The sequence below is a fragment of the Mus pahari genome, chromosome 5 (genome assembly GCF_900095145.1).
Source record: "Mus pahari chromosome 5, PAHARI_EIJ_v1.1, whole genome shotgun sequence".
Taxonomy (NCBI): Eukaryota; Metazoa; Chordata; class Mammalia; order Rodentia; family Muridae; genus Mus; species Mus pahari.
In genome coordinates, this window is record NC_034594.1 from 145051875 (window position 1) to 145070621 (window position 18747).

Consider the following 18747-nt stretch of genomic DNA (forward strand, 5'->3'; position numbering starts at 1 on the left):
CACACACACACACACACACACACACACACACACACACACACACACACACACACACACAAAGTTCCTCAGGGATGGTGAATCTTGTAGGAGACCAAATGCTGGTTTTTCACTCCTTCCTCGAACAGTCTGGGAAATACAGAGTATTTCAGCGCAACATTTGGTCCACTCAAGAAACCTTGAGGTTTTCTGGTCTGGTCTGGGTCTCAGCTAAACATAACAATCTGCCCTCAATGGCCTCGTTTCCTTCTGCTGCTCTGAAGACCCTCACTCTTGGATGACAGACCTAGGCTAGTCTCAACCTCTGGGATCGGCCAGTGTGACCAGGACTGGGGGTTTTTGCAGAGCCCCTTCATTCAGCACCCTTGATTCAGGACTTCCCTCCTCCCAGGACGAGTCCGGCTGCAGAAAGGAGCATCTCTCCAGATTGAGGGGCTCCGGGTGGAAGACCAGGGTTGGTACGAGTGCCGTGTGCTCTTCCTGGACCAACACAGCCCTGAACAAGATTTTGCCAACGGCTCCTGGGTGCACCTGACAGTCAATTGTATGAAGCTGGGGGAGCAGGTGGTGACGGGAGGTGGGAGAATGATGGGCACCCTGGTAGTGAAGGGAATGAGCGAGTTCTGTGCAGTACCGATGCCCTATCCATCCTGGCATGTGCTCACCATGCTTGCTCATTTACGGCTTGTCTCTTACCTCTGCCCTCCTTCACACCCTCAGTTCTTTAGATAAAATCCAATCAGCCCATAGGCTCTGAGTCGGGAACTTTCACTCCTTGGTCAAGGTCATAGTTAAGGTATACTGGGCCCTGACTGATGGAGCTCACCGGTGTAGTTTCTCCCTCTCCACTAAAAGGGAGGCAGTTGTAATCGTTCCCATTTTGTAGGTGAGACTGAGGCAGAGAATCAGGTAGAGGCAGCATGTGATGAGTCTAAGACCCGCCCCTTCTCATTCCCAGACTTACCTGGGCACTCTGCTCTCCCCCTAGCTCCGGGCAAGCAGCCTGTGTTCAGCGTGTACCAGTGTTGGGATGGTCCTGGCAGACGGGTGACCCTGGGCTAGTATTCCCGTGTACCCCGGGAGCCTCCAGCTCTGAGAGGAGTTCTCCGTGGTTTTTGAACTCTGCTTTGTGGGATGATAGCCTTTCTGGCAGCCCCTGATGCCTCTTTCCCTCACAGCGCCCCCTCAGTTCCAGGAGACTCCTCCCTTAGTACTGGAAGTGAAGGAGCGGGAGGCGGTTACCTTGCGCTGTGTGGCCCGTGGCAGCCCTCAGCCTTATGTGACTTGGAAATTCCGAGGACAAGACCTTGGCAAGGGCCAGGGTCAGGTGCAAGTGAGTGGGGTTAGCTGGATTGGGAAGAACAAACGGAAAGAAGGCAGGAGAGGGACAGAAGCCAAACCCGGGGATGGGTCGGAGGAGGGAGGGGCTTTCCATCGGCTTCCCGGAGGTTGAGGTGCTGCCTCCCTCTGCTGGTTAGATGTGGAAGTGCAGGGTCTGAGGCTGACCAAACAGGAAGGGCCTTTCCTTAAACACTCCTTACCTAGGTGCAGAACGGAACACTGTGGATCCGTCGGGTGGAGCGAGGCAGCGCTGGAGACTATACCTGCCAGGCCTCCAGCACCGAGGGCAGCGTCACCCACGCCACCCAGCTGCTGGTGCTAGGTGCTCTTTGGTGGAAGGGCAGGGGAACCGGGCCACCTATAGTAGAAGGCATGATCTCTACTGGGGGAGCACACAGAAGATTGGGAGGGGGCTCATATTTAAGCAAAGAACCCCTGTAGGGTGAGAGAAAGGATGAAGAAACGGCCAGCTTAGTGCCCGGCAGTGCATTACAGTGGAAAGGACAGGGGTGCTAAGGGTTAGCCCATGAATCGTGGGACCCTCCTGAGTCCTGGTTTTGTGATCTCAAAAAACAGAGGTTCCTATCAACCTCTCACAGGATTTTGACATATCGCCCATGTGTGCTGAGCTCTTCCTTTTGGAAGGAAAGGCAAATGAGGCACGAGAGACAGGCATCCATCTTCATAGCCCCTGTGGGCGATTAATTGATGATCCACTGTAGTATCATTCTCCTTGGTACTTGAGAAGAACAGCCCTGGGTAATACAGTTAAAGTCAGACACCCTGACATGAGGATGGCCCACCAGGAAGTCTCGCCTCCCGTCCTGACCTCCCTGGACCCTCCTCCACATACAGTTTCTCAGCAGAAGGGATCGGGGTGTGTGTGTGGGGAGGGGGGGGGTAGGCTTACCTGCCATGCCTGGCGAAACAAGGCAGACTCAGAAAAGCGAGTCGCCTCTGGAACAGGATGGGCTTTTATCGCACGTCCCAATTCGGGTCCTTAAGGTCCTGTAGCAACTTGGCCCGTTACTACAAAGGGCAGAAGCAGGAAGAGGTGTAGAAGGGCCCAGAGGGTTCTGAGAGTTTAGAAATGGGCTGAGGACACCTTTCTGCCTTGGTACTTCTCCCAGGACCCCCTGTCATTGTGGTGCCCCCCAACAACAGTACAGTCAATGCCTCTCAGGATGCTTCCTTGGCCTGCCTGGCTGAGGCATACCCTGCTAACCTCACCTACAGCTGGTTCCAGGATGGTATCAATGTCTTCCATATCAGGTAGGGTAACCTATCTCTTGGGTAGTGGAGGCAGGGGATTGATGGGTAGTCTCTGGGGGTGGGGGAGCTCCTTGTCTGAGAACTAGGTTCCTCCTCACACATACCATATTGCAGCCGCTTACAGTCTCGAGTGCGCATCCTGGTAGATGGGAGCCTGTGGCTACAGGCCACTCAGCCTGATGACGCCGGCCACTATACCTGTGTCCCCAGCAATGGCTTTCTGCATCCACCCTCAGCTTCGGCCTATCTCACTGTGCTCTGTAAGTCCCTATGCTCCTTCCACAGCCTGCTCTTCGGCACTGACACAGACCGATGACCTTGTCCTCCAACTTGTCTCTGCATTCTTCCAGACCCAGCCCAGGTGACAGATATGCCTCCCGAGACACCCCTGCCCACTGGCATGCGTGGGGTGATCCGGTGTCCAGTTCGTGCTAATCCCCCACTACTGTTTGTCACCTGGACCAAAGATGGGCAGGCCTTGCAGCTGGACAAGGTACAGGCTTGTGACGGGATGAAGGTCTTGAGTAGATGTTGTTTTTGTCAGAGGGCCAGCTGCAGCTCAGCGGGAGGCTAAGTTTAATTCAGCACAGTGGTTGGGAAACATGTTTCTTACCAGATGCCAGTGTTAGGCACTGACTGTGGAGGTGAGGCAAAGAAGTATCCATTTCCCCAGAAGTATCCATCCTTGGAGTGTTGCCTTGAGGCAGAGCTGCCACAGAGACTCTGCTGTTGGACCAGGGAAGGAACAAGGCTTTTGTTTTTAGGTCCGGTTGAGGATAGACCAGTAACAGATTCTTGGGTCTTCCGCGAGGTGGTAGGTCTTGAAGAGTGAGCCATCATTCCATGCAGAAATCCCTTTGCAGAAGCCAGCCATTGTACAGTGTGCTGACAAAGTAATGAGTCGGTCAGTGAGGGAGAGCCACAGCAGGCACCTGTAAGGACTTGAGAGCTGTAGAAAAGGCTGGAAAGACAGGTTGGGTCCTAGAGGATGAACTCCGTGCCAGCTTAACATGACCTCATTCAGAGCTGATTGGGATCTTTTGTTTGTCTGAGGAGGCTATAAAGTCCTTGAGGTATCCCCGTCTTTCTGAGAGTCTGGGGGGGGGGTGCTGTAAAGTTGTAGCATTTGGTAAATGTTTCATTGAAGGTTTCCAAAAAAAAAAAAAAAAAATCAGCAGTGAATTTTGGCGATGGTGTTGTGGTGTCAGGACTGTGGTTAGGAGTTGTTAGGAGCAGAGCCCCAAGGCTGTGAAGCAGCCAGTGTGAATCCAGGTGAGGGGTTACTCAGTCTGAACCAGAGAGGGCCTGAAAACGAGACAAAACATAGCCAAAGTTTCCCTGCTCAGCCCAGAATGACAGACCCGTTAGATGCAGAGAGTGAGGGGCCGCGCTTCATCTAGAAGGGGAGGCTTTCTCATAGAAGTGGATTGGGAGGTGTAGAATTTAGCAATGGAGTGCCGAAAGGGACAGTCAGGGTTGAGCCACGGTGGCTCAACTGGCTCAACTCAGGGATGCCATTCATGCTATTCTCTGTGAGTGGCAACGAGCTGTCAGTCTCACATCCCTTGATGGAACAGACAGAGTTGGAGGACCAGAGTCCAGAGAGAGGGTCAGGCCAAGACCCAGAGTCGATGGGTTGATTTCCTGAAAAAGAGCTTCCTGGGTCTCCTCCTCTCTCGAGTTGCCTCTCCCCACCTCAGCTTTGCCTCTGTTGGGTTTCTCTATTTGTCATGTCCTCTGCCCTCTAGTTCCCTGGCTGGTCCCTGGGCCCGGAAGGTTCCCTCATTATTGCCCTGGGGAATGAGGATGCCTTGGGAGAATACTCCTGCACCCCCTACAACAGTCTTGGTACTGCTGGACCTTCCCCTGTGACCCGGGTGCTGCTCAAGGTGAGGTTCACAGCAAACCTGCTATGGTTATGACCAGGTGGCTGAATGTGTGTTCTGAACCATGTCGGCAGGGTGGAGTGAGGCAGAGAGCTGTGGGAGGGGCTCCTTCTGTCTGTTTCTTGCGGTGGTCATAGCAACAGCCAGCAAAATACACAGAGATGATACTGGGCAGTAGGACATCAGTCACGTACACATTCACGAAGTGAGATATCTGTCTCGTCTCAGTCCCACAGGGAATAGAGCAAAGGGGAGAGAGAGGATGATCTGTAGAGATTCAGCTATCTCAGAGAGTCCTGCTCCAGCCCACCATTACCCAGCAGTCCTACCTGCTGGGAGCAAAGACACAGAACTGAGAGATAGAGAAGGAGACTTGAGACATTATGACAGGGACCTGGGAATGGGGGACAGCAAAGCTTAGAGGTGGAAGAGAGGCTGTGAAAGAGGCCCCTCCCAATACAGATCTGGCCCGCAGGCTCCCCCGGCTTTTATAGACCAGCCCAAGGAAGAATATTTCCAGGAAGTAGGGCGGGAGCTACTCATCCCGTGCTCCGCCCGGGGAGACCCTCCTCCTATTGTCTCTTGGGCCAAGGTAAGGCTCCCCGGTCCTGACTCAGCTCTACCTGGGTCCATGCCCATGCTTTCCCTGGCTGTGTTTTTGGAAAGGAGTTCAGGCTGTCACAGGCAACATGGGGAGGGGCACAGGATACTTGGAGAAATGAGTGGCCCCCTTGGTGAGGGGTGGCTGCCTGTGTCTTCAGGGCTGACCAGTGGTTCTGTAGGTGGGCCGGGGGCTGCAGGGCCAGGCCCAGGTGGACAGCAACAACAGCCTCGTCCTTCGACCCCTGACCAAGGAGGCCCAGGGACGATGGGAATGCAGCGCCAGCAATGCTGTAGCCCATGTGACCACTTCTACCAATGTATACGTGCTAGGTTAGTGGCCCGGGAGTGGGCTGGGGCTGGGGAGCCATGTGAAACAGGGGATGGGAATATTGTTTTGGGGAGGTGTGTAGAGGGGCTTGTGGGTATGGGATTCCCCCAAGGTAATGGGTGGAGAAGAGAATCCCGACTTACTCTTCCTTTGCCCTACGTCAGGGTCCTGATCACCCTCCCTCCCTCCATTCCCCCTACCCAGGCACCAGCCCCCATGTCGTCACCAATGTGTCTGTGGTGCCTTTACCCAAGGGTGCCAATGTCTCTTGGGAGCCTGGCTTTGATGGTGGCTATCTGCAGAGATTCAGTGTCTGGTATACCCCACTGTGAGTGATCCGTTCCTGACTTCACCCTGGACCTACCTGGTCCTCTGCCCTTTCTCCCGTCCCTCTCTATGCCTAGCCACATGCTAGCTTGCTGGCTCCTTTTTCCATAGATTCTGAGACTTTGGTGGTTGAGCAGGGGGGTGAGGTCGGCTCTCCATCCTCATCTTCCTTGCTGACGAGATCTCCCTATATCCCCCAGAGCCAAGCGTCCTGACCGAGCCCACCATGACTGGGTATCTCTGGCTGTGCCTATCGGGGCTACACACCTCCTGGTGCCAGGACTGCAAGCTCACGCACAGTATCAGTTCAGTGTCCTTGCTCAGAATAAGCTGGGCAGTGGGCCCTTCAGTGAGATTGTCCTGTCTATACCAGAAGGTAAGTTGTCCCCAGCTCTGTGTGCAGCACAGAAAGGGATGAGGCAGTGCAGGATGCATGGGATGGATGGGAGGACCTGGGAGATGGGGCAGAGATGCCGAGCAGCTTGGGGTCCAGATAGGACACAGAAATGCTATAGCAGAATATGCAGGTATTTGGGGTTGGGGAGGGACAGGGTGGAGGGACAGGATGAAGGACTCTGAGACTCCTAACCCTCTTATCCCTCTGTCTGCCTGTTCTATTTAGGGCTTCCTACCACACCGGCTGACCCCGGGCTTCCTCCAACAGAGATGCCGCCTCCTCTCTCCCCTCCTAGAGGTTTGGTGGCAGTGAGGACACCCCGGGGGGTACTTCTCCATTGGGATCCCCCAGAACTCATCCCTAAGAGTCTGGATGGCTACATCCTGGAGGGACGGCAAGGCTCCCAAGGCTGGGAGATCCTGGATCAAAGTGTGGCGGGCACAGAAATCCAGCTGCTGGTGCCTGGCCTCATCAAGGTGCGTGCCGGAGGCAACATAGCGAGGGAAGGGCCAGTCTCCTCTTCTTCCCTGATTCCGTTTTCTCATCCTGACTTGGCCATTTTCACCTCCTGTCCTACCTCATTCTTACCTCCCAACTGCAGTCTTCACAAAAGGGACTATGGTGGGCAGTGCTGGTCCTGATCTGCTCCATGGCCCTCCACCTCTAATCCCCAGGACGTTCTTTATGAGTTTCGCCTCGTGGCCTTTGCCGAGAACTACGTCAGTGACCCCAGCAATGTAGCCAACATCTCCACTTCCGGTGAGAACCCAGTGTGGGGAGGGTGAAAGTTGCTGGGGGTCCTATGGGGATTCTCCGCCCACTGATCCTCTCGCCCGCCCCCGTCCCTTTGCCCAGGTCTGGAAGTGTACCCCTCCCGCACACAGCTACCAGGTCTCCTGCCCCAGCCTGTATTGGCTGGTGTTGTGGGTGGAGTCTGCTTCTTGGGCGTGGCAGTCCTTGTGAGCATCCTGGCTGCCTGCCTGATGAATCGGCGCAGGGCTGCCCGACGCCACAGAAAACGTCTGCGCCAGGGTAGGTGCCATCACTCGCCTTCCCTAGGCTGCTCTTTCCCCTCCACCCTCATCACTGGGGTCTTGAGGTACTCCTAGGCCACTTGAAGGGCTGGCCACCCACCAGCTGTCTGTCCCTTTTGCGTGATCTTGGGGCAGCATCCTTCCTTCCATTCTAGTACCTGGCCCTGCATACCCACCCTTTCCCGTTAGTTGGGAATGGGGTTGAGGGTTACATTCCCCGGGGCTCGGGAGGCTCTTTACCCAAATCACTTGCTGTTCTCCCGTCCTGTCCTTACAGATCCACCTCTGATCTTCTCTCCACATGGGAAGTCAGGCTCACAGTAAGTCCCACCGCTTTCCATGTTTACCTTCAGAAGGAATTGGAAATTCAAGGGAAGTGAGAATAGGCGTGTGTTGGCCCCAGCTCGGGGAGTAGTCCTACACCGTTCCTCTTCCATGCCCACCACCTGGCCCTGCCTGCCCTTGCTTGCTCTCCCTAGCTCTGTCCTGTTGTGCGACAAACCTCGCAAGGCCAGATCCCAATCTTCTGTCCTTCCTCAGCTCTGCTCCTGGCTCAGACAGCCCTGACAGCGTGACCAAGTTCAAGCTCCAAGGTTCCCCAGTTCCCAGCCTACGCCAGAGTCTGCTCTGGGGGGAGTCTGCCCGACCGCCTAGCCCTCACCCGGATTCTCCACTTGGCCGGGGACCTTTACCATTAGAGCCCATTTGCAGGGGCCCAGATGGGCGCTTTGTGATGGGACCCACTGTGGCCCCCCCACAAGAAAAGTTATGTCTGGAGCTCTCAGAACCTCGGACCTCAGCTAAACGCTTGGCCCAGTCCTTTGACTGTAGCAGTAGCAGCCCCAGTGGGGTCCCACAACCTCTGTGCATTACAGACATCAGCCCCGTGGGGCAGCCTCTTGCAGCCGTGCCTAGCCCCCTACCAGGTCCAGGACCCCTGCTCCAGTACCTGAGCCTACCCTTCTTCCGAGAGATGAATGTGGACGGGGACTGGCCACCTCTTGAGGAGCCCACGCCTGCTCCGCCTCCAGATTTCATGGATAGTCAACCCTGCCCCACCTCATCTTTCCCTCCACCACCTGACTCACCTCCTGCAAATCTCAGGGCAGTGCTTCCTGGGACACTGATGGGGGTCGGGGTCTCCTCAGAGCCCCCTTACACAGCTCTAGCTGATTGGACTCTGAAGGAGCGGGTCTTGCCGGGTCTTCTCTCTGCTGCCCCTCGTGGCAGCCTCACCAGCCAGAGCAGTGGGAGGGGCAGTGCTTCCTTCCTGCGCCCTCCCTCCACAGCCCCCTCCGCAGGGGGAAGCTACCTCAGTCCAGCTCCAGGAGACACAAGCAGCTGGGCCAGTGGCCCCGAAAGATGGCCCCGAAGGGAGCATGTGGTGACAGTCAGCAAAAGGTAAAGACGGTAACCACTTGTTCTTGCCCAGGCCCTCCACCCTGCCCTGTAATTCCAGATCACCGCTACCCCCACCCCCATACTCTTCTCCTTCCATTGTCCACTCCCACCCTGAGACCAGAAGACCCCTTATCTTGGAAGTTCCGCTGAGGTCCGGGAAGCGCAATCTGCTTTAGAGGACCCTCGGTTCACATCTTTCTGGTTACCCGCTACTCCTCTGCCCACGCTTTCCACACGCCCTTTATCACAGGAGGAACACCTCTGTGGATGAGAACTATGAATGGGACTCAGAATTCCCAGGGGACATGGAGCTGCTAGAGACCTGGCACCCAGGCTTAGCCAGTTCTCGGTGCCATCCTGAACTTGAGCCAGAGTTAGGTATGTGACCCGCTAAGCTGGCTGTGCTCTCCCACACCCGCCCTCCCAGGCTCTGAGCTGGTCTGTTTGTTTCCCAGGCAATTCTTGAGTCTCAGGCTCCCTGCCCTGCAGCATCTCTTGCTCCTTAGGCTCCCTGTGCTGCACGCAAAGGCCCCTTGGAGCCTCAGGACTCGGCCCTTCAGCCAGTGAATGAGTCACAGTATCTCTTCTCACACAGTCCTGTCTTCCCCTTGAAGGTGTCAAGACTCCAGAGGAGAGCTGTCTCCTGAACCCAACCCACGCTGCCGGCCCCGAGGCCCGCTGTGCTGCCCTTCGGGAAGAATTCCTAGCTTTCCGCCGACGCAGGGATGCTACCAGGGCCCGGCTACCAGCCTATCAGCAGTCCATCTCTTACCCTGAACAGGCTACTCTGCTATGAGCACGCTTAGTGTAAAACTAACAAAGGCATATATGGATCTGCAAAGGAGACCAAGACCTTGGCTCCAAGCTAGGGGCACTGCCCCTACCTCTGTGTCATAGACCCTGATGATGGCCTGGTGGTAGGCTTGAGTGAGCTTGGTATAGAGTGGATGTACTGACTCTTTAATTGAGTCTGGGAGCTGAAAAGGGATGTGTGTGTGTGTGTGTGTGTGTGTGTGTTCGAATGGTGTTTATGGTGTGGGTGCAGGTTTTTTTTTTTTTTAAACAGGTGAATAATAAAAGTCTGAAAACCATTTCTCTGTCACCTCTCTTTGTGTTTAAGAGAGATGAGGAAGTCCCTGGATATGTATAGAGAGGGTTCTTAATGGGACACGTTCAACAGTCATTCAAGAAAAAAGTTGTTGAGTGCCTAGTAGAGATCTGCTGTTAGGCCAGAAGCCATGAGAAAATAGTGAAATCACGGGGATAATGTCTTTGTCCTTGGGGAGTACTCGCTAGTCACCAAGGCCAACTACATTCTGTGATAAAGCTGTAAGCTGGTTATCACATTGGCACAAAGAGTTCAGTTTGAGTCAATATTTAGTAAATACTTAAAACGTGGGGATTCCTGGGACACTCACAGGAGACTGACTGCTCGGAGTTCTTTCCATATGCCGTCCACTGCCTGGAGTTTATTTTGTAGACTGGGCACGGCAACTAAAGGCAAAGGTGCTTTTGTAATTGACCAAAAGCCACACAAGCAGGTAACAGGCAGAGAAGGTGACGTGGCAGTGAAGGAAAACCCACTTACAGGCAGAGGAACACCCTAAAGGCACAGGGGACTGAAACTTGACATTCTGTGGGTCTGAGCGGGACTTTGGGGAATAGAGAAGTCAAAGGTCAGGGTGGAACTGGCTGTTGTTCTTTTAGATATCAGGCTCAACAGGGGACTCCATAACTCGAAGAAAGAAAAACACTGGTGGCTTTTAAGTGGGGAATTCCACTAACTGCAGCCTGAAAAAGTAGGAGTTCTGGACACCTCTAAACTATTACTCTCCACACTAAGGGGCTGAAAAGTGCCTGCCAACTTCCTCCACTAAGCCCCCACCCCCAACCCTCCAAGATGTAAGAAGAAATGTCAATTTATTAAATGGGAGGTGGAAGGAAGAGAGAGAGAACTGGGTCTGAATCCCAGGTCCCAAGCCCTACCACACCCTTAAGGCCCTGGGCAAGGAGTGACCTCACTGTTTTTTTTTTTTTTTTTTTTTTTTTTTTTTTTTTAACCCGGGCTTGAAGTTAAATGGCAAGCAGAACCACGTGGGGGTGCTGTCCTAGCCTGTAAGCCCCAGTCCTGTTACTCCTTACTCTATCCTGAAGGAAGGCGCTGCTTCCTGGACCTCCATTTATAAAAGGCCGGCCTTTTTGTAATAGTAGGCTTCTCATAGAAAAGGGCCTGCGATCCTGAGCTAGTCTAGGCAGAAAGTTTCCTACTAGGATACAAGTCTGGCTGGTGAGTGGAGGTTGAGGATCCCCTGGGTGGAGACTTTTTGCAGTGGCGCCAAGGACTCAGCAGGTCCTTTACGGCTCATTCCTGCCTACTGACCACCTATCTTAAACGCTCCAGCATTCCACGCGCCGGCGCCTTTAAACTCTCGCGGCCCTTGCCCCGCCCCTGGTCCGCCCCGTCTGAGGCGGGACCCCCCAGAAAACTCCAAGCCCGGCCGGGTCTTGAGCTCCACTCGCCGCTGCAGCCCCTGTCGTGCGTGCGCTCTCATCCAGCCCTCTTGGACGGTGAGCAGGATTGAGGGACCAATGCAGCGGGGTGGGGGCTGGGGGTTATGCGTGTGGTCTGTAGAAAGCAAGAAGCCAACACTTGAGACTTGTTCTGGGAGCGTGGGGGTTGAAGACTGGCGGACGCTGGGGTCCCAACTGGGTGCCCCGCCCAGTGCTGTCAGGTCCGGTTCCCAAGCCTTCTCTGCATTGTTCAGCAGTTAAGTAAGGCAAGCTTTACGGGTGCACAGACGGGGCGTCCGTCCCGACCCAAGAGGTCTGGTCCCAAGCCCCAGCCGTTCGCTCCAGCTTCGAGTTCTCTTTGGGGGGTGGGGGGGGGAGAAGGAAGGAGGGTGTCCGACGTCCGGAGGCTGCTGAGTGGCTGCAAGAACTGGGTTCTGGAGCGCGCCCGGGTCCATGAACTTACAGCGCGACCCTTTCACTTCCTGGTCCAGGAGCACGTGTGGGCACTGCCTACCTTCTGTGACCCCGAGACCGCCCTTTTGCCCCCCTCCTGCTAGTTCGTTTGTCCGAGTACTCGGGGTCACCGGCTGGGGTCACGGGTCTCCGGGAGTTATTTGCACAGTAGCCTGGTCTTCTGTGAAATTCCCCCTTCTTCTCCTGGAGCGCCTTTGACCTCGGACATCTCCGGGCTGCAGCCCTGACTGCACTCGGATGTGCCTTGTCTGTAGGGGTTGGCTACTATCCAAGCTCTCTTACCCTAGCCTGAGACCCGCTGCCCCCTCCCGTGCCCCCTGCTGCTGGGAAAGCCGGTGGTGGCCGCGGGCGGGCGGGCGGGCTGCCCAGACCTGCGTCACCCCAGTGGCGGGAGGGCGGTGAGTGACTCATCCACATTAACGGCCCAGGGTGTGGCCGTGAGGGTGGGGGCGACGGCTGAAGGGGCTGGACCTGCAGACCGGAAGTAGATTACCTCCTTATTGGGCTCTGCAGGCCTACCTGTGTTCCTATGCAAGAGGTTCTGGGATACGTGGTATCTGTGGAGCAAAAGCAGCGGTGATGGAAAGTGGAGGTGCGGTGTAGGAGACCAGTGGCTGGACGGGGTCTCCTTGTTCCCTAGAGCAGTAGCCAGGGCTAGCTCATCTCTAAGCTCCTCCCATTTTCTCTTCCCTGCAGCTCAGGGTACACCTCAGGCTGTGGGCCAAGGTAAAGGAGAGGTGAACAAGGTGCTAACGTTCCAAAGCGGCAAATAATCTTTGTCCTTGCGATCCCCTTGCACACCCTTGGTGTCTATGCTGGTCCCCAGGGAATTGGCCCCCAGTCAGTGTTCACTCCATGGCTTTGCCTTTGAGATTACCAGGTGTGGGCTTTTTAGCACACACAAAAAAACCGTCTTTCCTACCCAGGATATGTCTTCTTTGATTCTCTACCCACAAACTGCATATGCCCTCCATGTCCTCCAGAGCTGCCGCTTCCCCCTCCCCTTCCCCGCTTCCCCAGTTTGGCTATACTGCTGGGATCCCTTTTGCCCCTTCGCCTAGAGCCTCCACCCAAGTCTGTGTGCAGTGGGTGTTCCTGCCCGGGGGGGCCCCCACCCTGCCTCCATTCCCATGTTTGGTACACAGACGCCATGGCAACAGCCTCCACCCCCTCCTCTCCTCCTGAGCAGCCCTTGTGGCTTCCTGTTTGTGGTGCTTAGCTTTCTCTTCTGCTCAGGACTCTAGGTGGTTAGGGGACTGGCCCCTGGTGGGGGAGGGTCTTCCCTAAGGCGTCCCCTTAACCACAGTGCCCCCCCACACTGGCCTTCTGCCTACCCACGTGGCGTTTCAGTTTCAGAAGTTGGGAAGTTCCCTACATTCCACATGCCTAGGGAGAGGAGAGTCCCATTGTCTTCCCAACACATAGTCATGAACCCTAGAGTCCAACCCTCCAGCCTGTCTCCCTTGCCTTCAGCGTTGACATTGAATGGGGTGAGGTAAACTGCCAGCCATGGTTTGGGTGGAGCACCGGGTTGGAAGGCCTTTTATGGCTCCTCCTCCTTTCCCAGTTATGGTAACCTTGTGGGCCTGGTTGAGGATGGTTCCCAGGGCTACAGTAGCCCACCAGGCAAGCTATCCAGTTGTCTTCACTTGGGATACTCAGTTCTAAGCATCTCCCACACCTGTGTTCCAGCTGGACACATATCTTTAGCCCACCCCCAGAAGGAGAATTGCCATTTTCTCTTTCTCTGAGGGAGAGCTGGGGTGGGTCTCCTGGGCGTAACCCGGGTGGGTCTCCAGCTGCAGCAGCCACAACCCATCAGTCGCCTGCCTGCCTGCTTGCCTGCATGCCTGAGGGGTAGGGAGAGAGACAGCTGCTGTCCAGGCAGGGCTGGCTGCAAGAGCCTAATCTGAGAATCCCGCTCCCGTGGCCCTGCCACTTTGGGGTCCTAGGGTCATGGCCTCAGAGTGGAATGGAGACACTGCAGCTGGAAACCAACAGCCCTGCCAGCTGTGTCCAGGCTCCAGAGCTGGGGCACGGAGATACCGGAAGGGTCCGTCTCAGGACTCTCTTCTTCCTCTCAACCCTGGTCTCTGGTTAATCATTCTCTTGCCCTTTCTTTACCTGGGCTCCAGGCACACCAGCTCCTTGGAAACAGCCCCAGGCAGCTGTTTCTAGAAGAGAAGTCTAGAAGTTGCGCAGGCTTGCGCGCTGGCGCGCGATAGCGGCCTCTAGCCCCATCCTTTTCCTGTTTTCTGGCCATTCCTTTGTAGTCAGAGGTTACAACACGCCCCCCACAGCCTGAGAGCTGAGTAGCTGCTGCTGGTCTATTGAGGGTGAGGGTGCTGGCTCCCTTTTCTATCCAGGTCTCAGCCACTCCACTCGACTACCTGCGTTCATCAAGCTTGAGTGTGTGTGTGTGTGTGTGTGTGTGTGTGTGTGTGTGTGTGTGTGGCCTGCGGTGCGGTGCGGTGTGGGTCGGGACCCAGCCTGACATTTATCTGGTCTGGCTGGGGGAAGTCTCCTAATGAAGTTTAAAAATAACTGATTTATGGGGAAGGATCCTGCCGGAAATATGCAGCTGGATAAACCCAGAGTAGAAAGGAGCAACCATGTTGGAGGGTGGGGGAGGGGAGTGACCCATCACACAACTTCTGCCCAGACGAATGACATTATTAGCGATGGACTTATTAGCCTAGCTTCTTTGGCGGAGCACCAGAGCCCATTGAGGGGGTGGTGGGAGTGTTTAACCTGGGGTGCATGAGAGAGGGAGCCAGAATGACTTCATCCCTTAAGACTGACCTGGCCTGATGCCAGATGTGGGCTCCCTTCCTCTCTCTGAATGGAGGCGCTTGTCCTGTGGATACCATTTTGTGAGCAGTTGGAGACAGCTGGCTCTGTTTCTGACTAGAGAAAAGGACCCCTAAACAGTAGCAGGGATTAGCTAATGAAGGACAATGTCCCTCCTCTGTCCCTGGTTCCCCTGGGCAGCAGAAGCTACTCCTGCACTAGCTCTCCCGGTTCCCGGGTGTGGCACCTGTCAGTAAAGCGATGGGCGGGGCAGGCTGCCCACAGCGAAATGCCTGCAAAACTCAGGTCTGTGGTCAGAAGCCAGCAGCCTTTCCTAACCAGGGTCCTTAAGGAGCCTAGCTATGCACTTTGCCACACTTTTCTCTTCCCAGGTTTCCTTGAATATCACACCCAAGGCTCTGGGTTAATTTCCCCTTTCTGCTGTAACAAACTATGAACTTAGCCACACACTGGATGCTCTGATAGTTTAGAAACACAGCGGGAGATGCTGGCGGGCCGTACTCACTGGGGCTGAGGAGCTAGGGGAGGGTCCATTTCCTTTCCTTTTCTGGCCTCTTGGCCACTGCTTGATTTGTGACCCTGCCTGACAGCCACCCTGTCTTCACTTCTCCCTGCCCTCCCCTTTCACTTACTGTGATTGAGAACTGGGCCCACATGGCTGAGACAGCTAATCACGCCAATGCACACCCTGCCTTTTCAACTGTGTAAGATGATGTATCTCCCGGGTTTGGGAATCATCACTATTGTGGGCGCCTTCGGTGGGAGAGTAGGCAAGAGTGGGTAGTCTGTCGATCATGATTCCTGGAAGGGAAAGGAAGGGATTCGTTTTGTCTGCTAAGTTTCTCTCAGGAAGTTCCCCCTGCCTGCTGAAATGCGGGGCCTACTTTTCCCAGCAAGCCCACCCAGACTGCCTTTGTCCCTCTGCTTCTGTTAATTCCTGTAAGATGATCTGAACTGTGCAGCTTAATATTCATTGTGTACAGTTTCCACTGTCAGCGCTCCTCCATGTATCCCCTCGATAACACTATAGATAGTGTAGAGCCGGAGACTTCACTCTCTTCTACAGCCCCTAGTAGAGCTCGCAGATGCTCCATTACAACCTAAGGGTTGACGGAGCTCCGGTAGTTGACTCGCTCCCGCTCTTGGCATAGGTTTCCCATATGCTCTGTACTCTCATTTCCTGAATCATTTTTAAGGCTTCAAAGAGTAGGGTTGGGGGGCTAGACTTCACCTCCGTCAAGCTTCATCACTCCAAATGAGGAGCTGAACTGGAATTCTTGACCTCATCCTACATTCCAGTGGGTCCCAGGCTTCATTCCAGACACAGGACCATTTGTTCAGACGAAATGTAGCATCCTTGTAGCTTCCTACTGGCCAGAGTTCAGAGCCCTGCTGCACTAGCTCCTGGCTAGGAGTTCGTCCTCGGTCTTCATAGGCACCCCATGCATTGGATTGTAGAATGTTGACCGTGGGCCTGGTTATGTCCTCTCCACAGCTCTTCGCCGTCACCACAGCTGCTCAGAATGGCCAACAGGGGACCTTCATACGGCCTGAGCCGAGAGGTGCAGCAGAAGATCGAGAAGCAGTACGACGCGGATCTGGAGCAGATCCTCATCCAGTGGATCACCACTCAGTGCCGCGAGGACGTGGGCCAGCCCCAGCCCGGGCGTGAGAACTTCCAGAACTGGCTCAAGGACGGCACGGTGAGTGCTGGATGGGCGAGCGGGGCGAGCAGGGCAAGCGGGTGGGGCCGATGCTGGGGGACCAGGGACCCTTTTACACAGAGAAAGGGAGAAAGCAAGCATGCAAACCCAGCCAGCCTGAGCATCCTGGGGGCTCTTAGAGTTTCCATGCTTTGCTGTCTCCACGGAGGAACGGCCAAGGCGGATGTGCTTGTTGCAACAGGAGCTGATGGGTGCTAGTGATGTTTGCAGAGGGTGAGAAGGTAAGTGCCAGGCCGTGGTTCTGGAGCAAAGACTAAACACTGGCCCTTTCTCTGGATTCAGAGGCAGGAGGCACCTTGAGGCTCGCCTCGCCATGGGAAAGGCACCTCTCCCACTCACTGTCTTTGGTTCTCTGACCTTCAGTAGCCCCATCCTCACCTCTGCCTGCCTGCTGCCTCTTCCAGGTGCTGTGCAAGCTTATTAATTCACTGTATCCTGAGGGGCAGGCCCCAGTAAAGAAGATCCAGTCCTCTACGATGGCCTTCAAGCAGATGGAGCAGATCTCGCAGTTCCTGCAGGCAGCTGAGCGCTATGGCATTAACACCACCGACATCTTCCAGACTGTGGATCTCTGGGAAGGTGGGCCAGGGGCCAGGGCTGTTACCCAGCAGAGAAGGAGTTGGGCTGGGCCATCTTTATCAAAGAAAAAGGATAGCTGGTGGTTTTCCTGAGAACAAGTGTGTGTGTGTGTGTGTGTGTGTGTGCGCGCGCGCGCGCACACACACACACACACACACACACACACACACACACACGCAAGATCAAGGATGGGCCACACTGCAGGTTGAGGTTGAAACAATGAATTAAAGTTTGAATGCTAGGCTTGCAGACCTAGTGTCAGATAGAATGCTAGTGTCTAGTAACCTACTTCTGCTGAGATGATATCGCCGTTTTCTTCCAGGAAAGAACATGGCGTGTGTGCAGCGGACACTAATGAACCTGGGTGGGCTGGCAGTAGCCAGGGACGATGGGCTCTTCTCTGGGGATCCCAACTGGTTTCCTAAGTAAGTATCAGGGAAAGCCATAGGGCCTTGCTGGTACGGTATGCTTGCCTATTCCTGTCCGTAGATAATGGAACCAGTCATTACAAAGCATCTTTGGAATTCCAGAAGGTGGTGGTGGTAGTGGTGGTGGTGGTGGCAATGACTGTCCTTTGGGAGAGACAAAGAGGTGCTTTTAGGCAGCTCAGGAGTCTCAGAAGCAGAGTGGGTGTCGGCTTACACACCTCAGGGAAGAATTTACTGGGATATCAAGCCCCTGACCACCCCCTAACTAGTCCTCCCTTTCTACCCAGGAAGTCCAAGGAGAACCCTCGGAACTTCTCGGACAACCAGTTGCAAGAGGGCAAGAATGTGATCGGGTTGCAGATGGGCACCAACCGTGGAGCATCTCAGGCCGGCATGACCGGCTATGGGATGCCACGGCAGATCCTCTGATCATACTCTCTCCTTCCCCTGCCCTCCATGAATGGTTAATATATATGTATATATATGTTTTAGCAGACATTCCCTGAGAGCCCCTGGATTGCTAAGCTCCCCTCTGCCAGGGTGAGGGCCAACCTATCTTGTCACCGCTGGCAGGGCCTGATAATTGCCTCCCTCTCTCTCTGGGCTTACTAATGCATTCCTTCCCCCACAACCATCAAAACTGGACCAACGAAAACCCTGGGACCAAAGCCATCTCCCCCCAGCATCTTTCTGCTTTCCTGACCTCTTCTTTCAGTCCATCCCTTGGCTAGGAGTCAGAGATCCTGCCCCATGGCCTGATGCTGCACCGTCCCTTCCTTCTACAAGGAGGCCTCTCCTACAGCTGTGGCTGCAGGGACTTAATTTATAGGGAGGGGCCTGTGGCTGTCACTCCAGCCACAGCTGGGCTGTACTTACCACACGTCTGGGCAGCTTTCCCTAGCAGAGGCCCTTTGGCTTCTTACTTTCCATTCCTCTCACTGTGGCTAAGGGGTGGGGCAGAGGTAGGACGGCTGCCCACCATGCTCTGGGGCTTGAGAAACACGAGTTTGCTGATTTTTAAATAAAAAGATCTCATTTTGTTTTGGATGGATTCTGCCTGTCTCTAGGGCCACTGTGCCCATTTCGGGGTAAGGAAGGCATACCAGGCAGGGAGGGAGGGTACAGATGAGAGGTTGCCAGGCTAAGCCCTGTTTTTTTTGTTTTTTTGTTTTTTGTTTTTTCCCCAATCCTCTTCTGTCATTTGGTTTAGGGGAGGACAGGTTGGGTTTGAGAAGGGACAGGATCTCAGCTGTTGTGGGATAGGAGCCTTAATGCAGATTGTGTGGCGTCTGCCAGATGGGAAAACTTTACTCCTCAGCGACTTGGGCAGGGAGATGGGGCAAGATGGTTCCCCATGTTGAAGCAGGCCATTCCAACTTGGGTTGCTGAAGGTGGGGGTGGGGAGGTCACAGTGGCTGGCTGGAACCAAGAGTTGGGAAATGAGCAAGAATGAGTTGGTGGCTGTGGAAATGAATGCTTTGTCCCTTGGTCCCACGCACCTGTGGGCTGCATTCCAGGGAGAGCCTTGCAGCACAGACTTTGTGGCCTGGGACAAGAGAATCCATTTGGGGTCACTGTCCTCAGCTTGCAGTCTGTAGGTCTTCTGTCATCTCAAGGCTTCCTGTGCTGTCTCC

At 54.9% G+C, this 18747-nt stretch overlaps 2 protein-coding genes across 3 annotated transcripts in view; both read left to right on the forward strand.

The window, feature by feature from the left end:
- Positions 1-9610, forward strand: part of Igsf9 (immunoglobulin superfamily member 9) — a 14608-nt gene extending 4998 nt beyond the window's left edge. For both annotated transcript variants that reach the window (XM_021198628.2, XM_029539229.1), the window contains 18 exons: positions 389-541; positions 1176-1330; positions 1543-1660; positions 2469-2610; positions 2725-2870; positions 2961-3103; positions 4359-4499; positions 4972-5088; positions 5279-5429; positions 5632-5755; positions 5955-6130; positions 6377-6627; positions 6826-6910; positions 7007-7183; positions 7463-7505; positions 7726-8586; positions 8837-8964; positions 9201-9610. In XM_021198628.2, the coding sequence (XP_021054287.1) occupies positions 389-541; positions 1176-1330; positions 1543-1660; positions 2469-2610; positions 2725-2870; positions 2961-3103; positions 4359-4499; positions 4972-5088; positions 5279-5429; positions 5632-5755; positions 5955-6130; positions 6377-6627; positions 6826-6910; positions 7007-7183; positions 7463-7505; positions 7726-8586; positions 8837-8964; positions 9201-9382 (3293 nt within the window). In that variant the 3' untranslated portion in view covers positions 9383-9610. The remainder of the gene's footprint in view (positions 1-388; positions 542-1175; positions 1331-1542; positions 1661-2468; positions 2611-2724; positions 2871-2960; positions 3104-4358; positions 4500-4971; positions 5089-5278; positions 5430-5631; positions 5756-5954; positions 6131-6376; positions 6628-6825; positions 6911-7006; positions 7184-7462; positions 7506-7725; positions 8587-8836; positions 8965-9200) is intronic.
- A 1267-nt stretch (positions 9611-10877) lies between these two features.
- Positions 10878-18158, forward strand: Tagln2 (transgelin 2). Its single transcript, XM_021198122.2, has 5 exons — positions 10878-11154; positions 15878-16085; positions 16511-16685; positions 17008-17110; positions 17401-18158. The coding sequence occupies exons 2-5, from the start codon at positions 15906-15908 to the stop codon at positions 17540-17542; spliced, it is 600 nt and encodes a 199-aa protein (XP_021053781.1). The 5' UTR covers positions 10878-11154; positions 15878-15905; the 3' UTR covers positions 17543-18158.
- Positions 18159-18747: the final 589 nt, after the last annotated feature.

Coding starts and splice junctions, on each gene's coding strand:
- Tagln2 (XM_021198122.2), top strand. CDS start 15,906: ATGGCCAACAGGGGACCTTCATACGGCCTGAGCCGAGAGGTGCAGCAG. Junction 16,086..16,510: donor ACTGGCTCAAGGACGGCACG/GTGAGTGCTGGA, acceptor TGCCTCTTCCAG/GTGCTGTGCAAGCTTATTAA. Junction 16,686..17,007: donor GACTGTGGATCTCTGGGAAG/GTGGGCCAGGGG, acceptor GTTTTCTTCCAG/GAAAGAACATGGCGTGTGTG.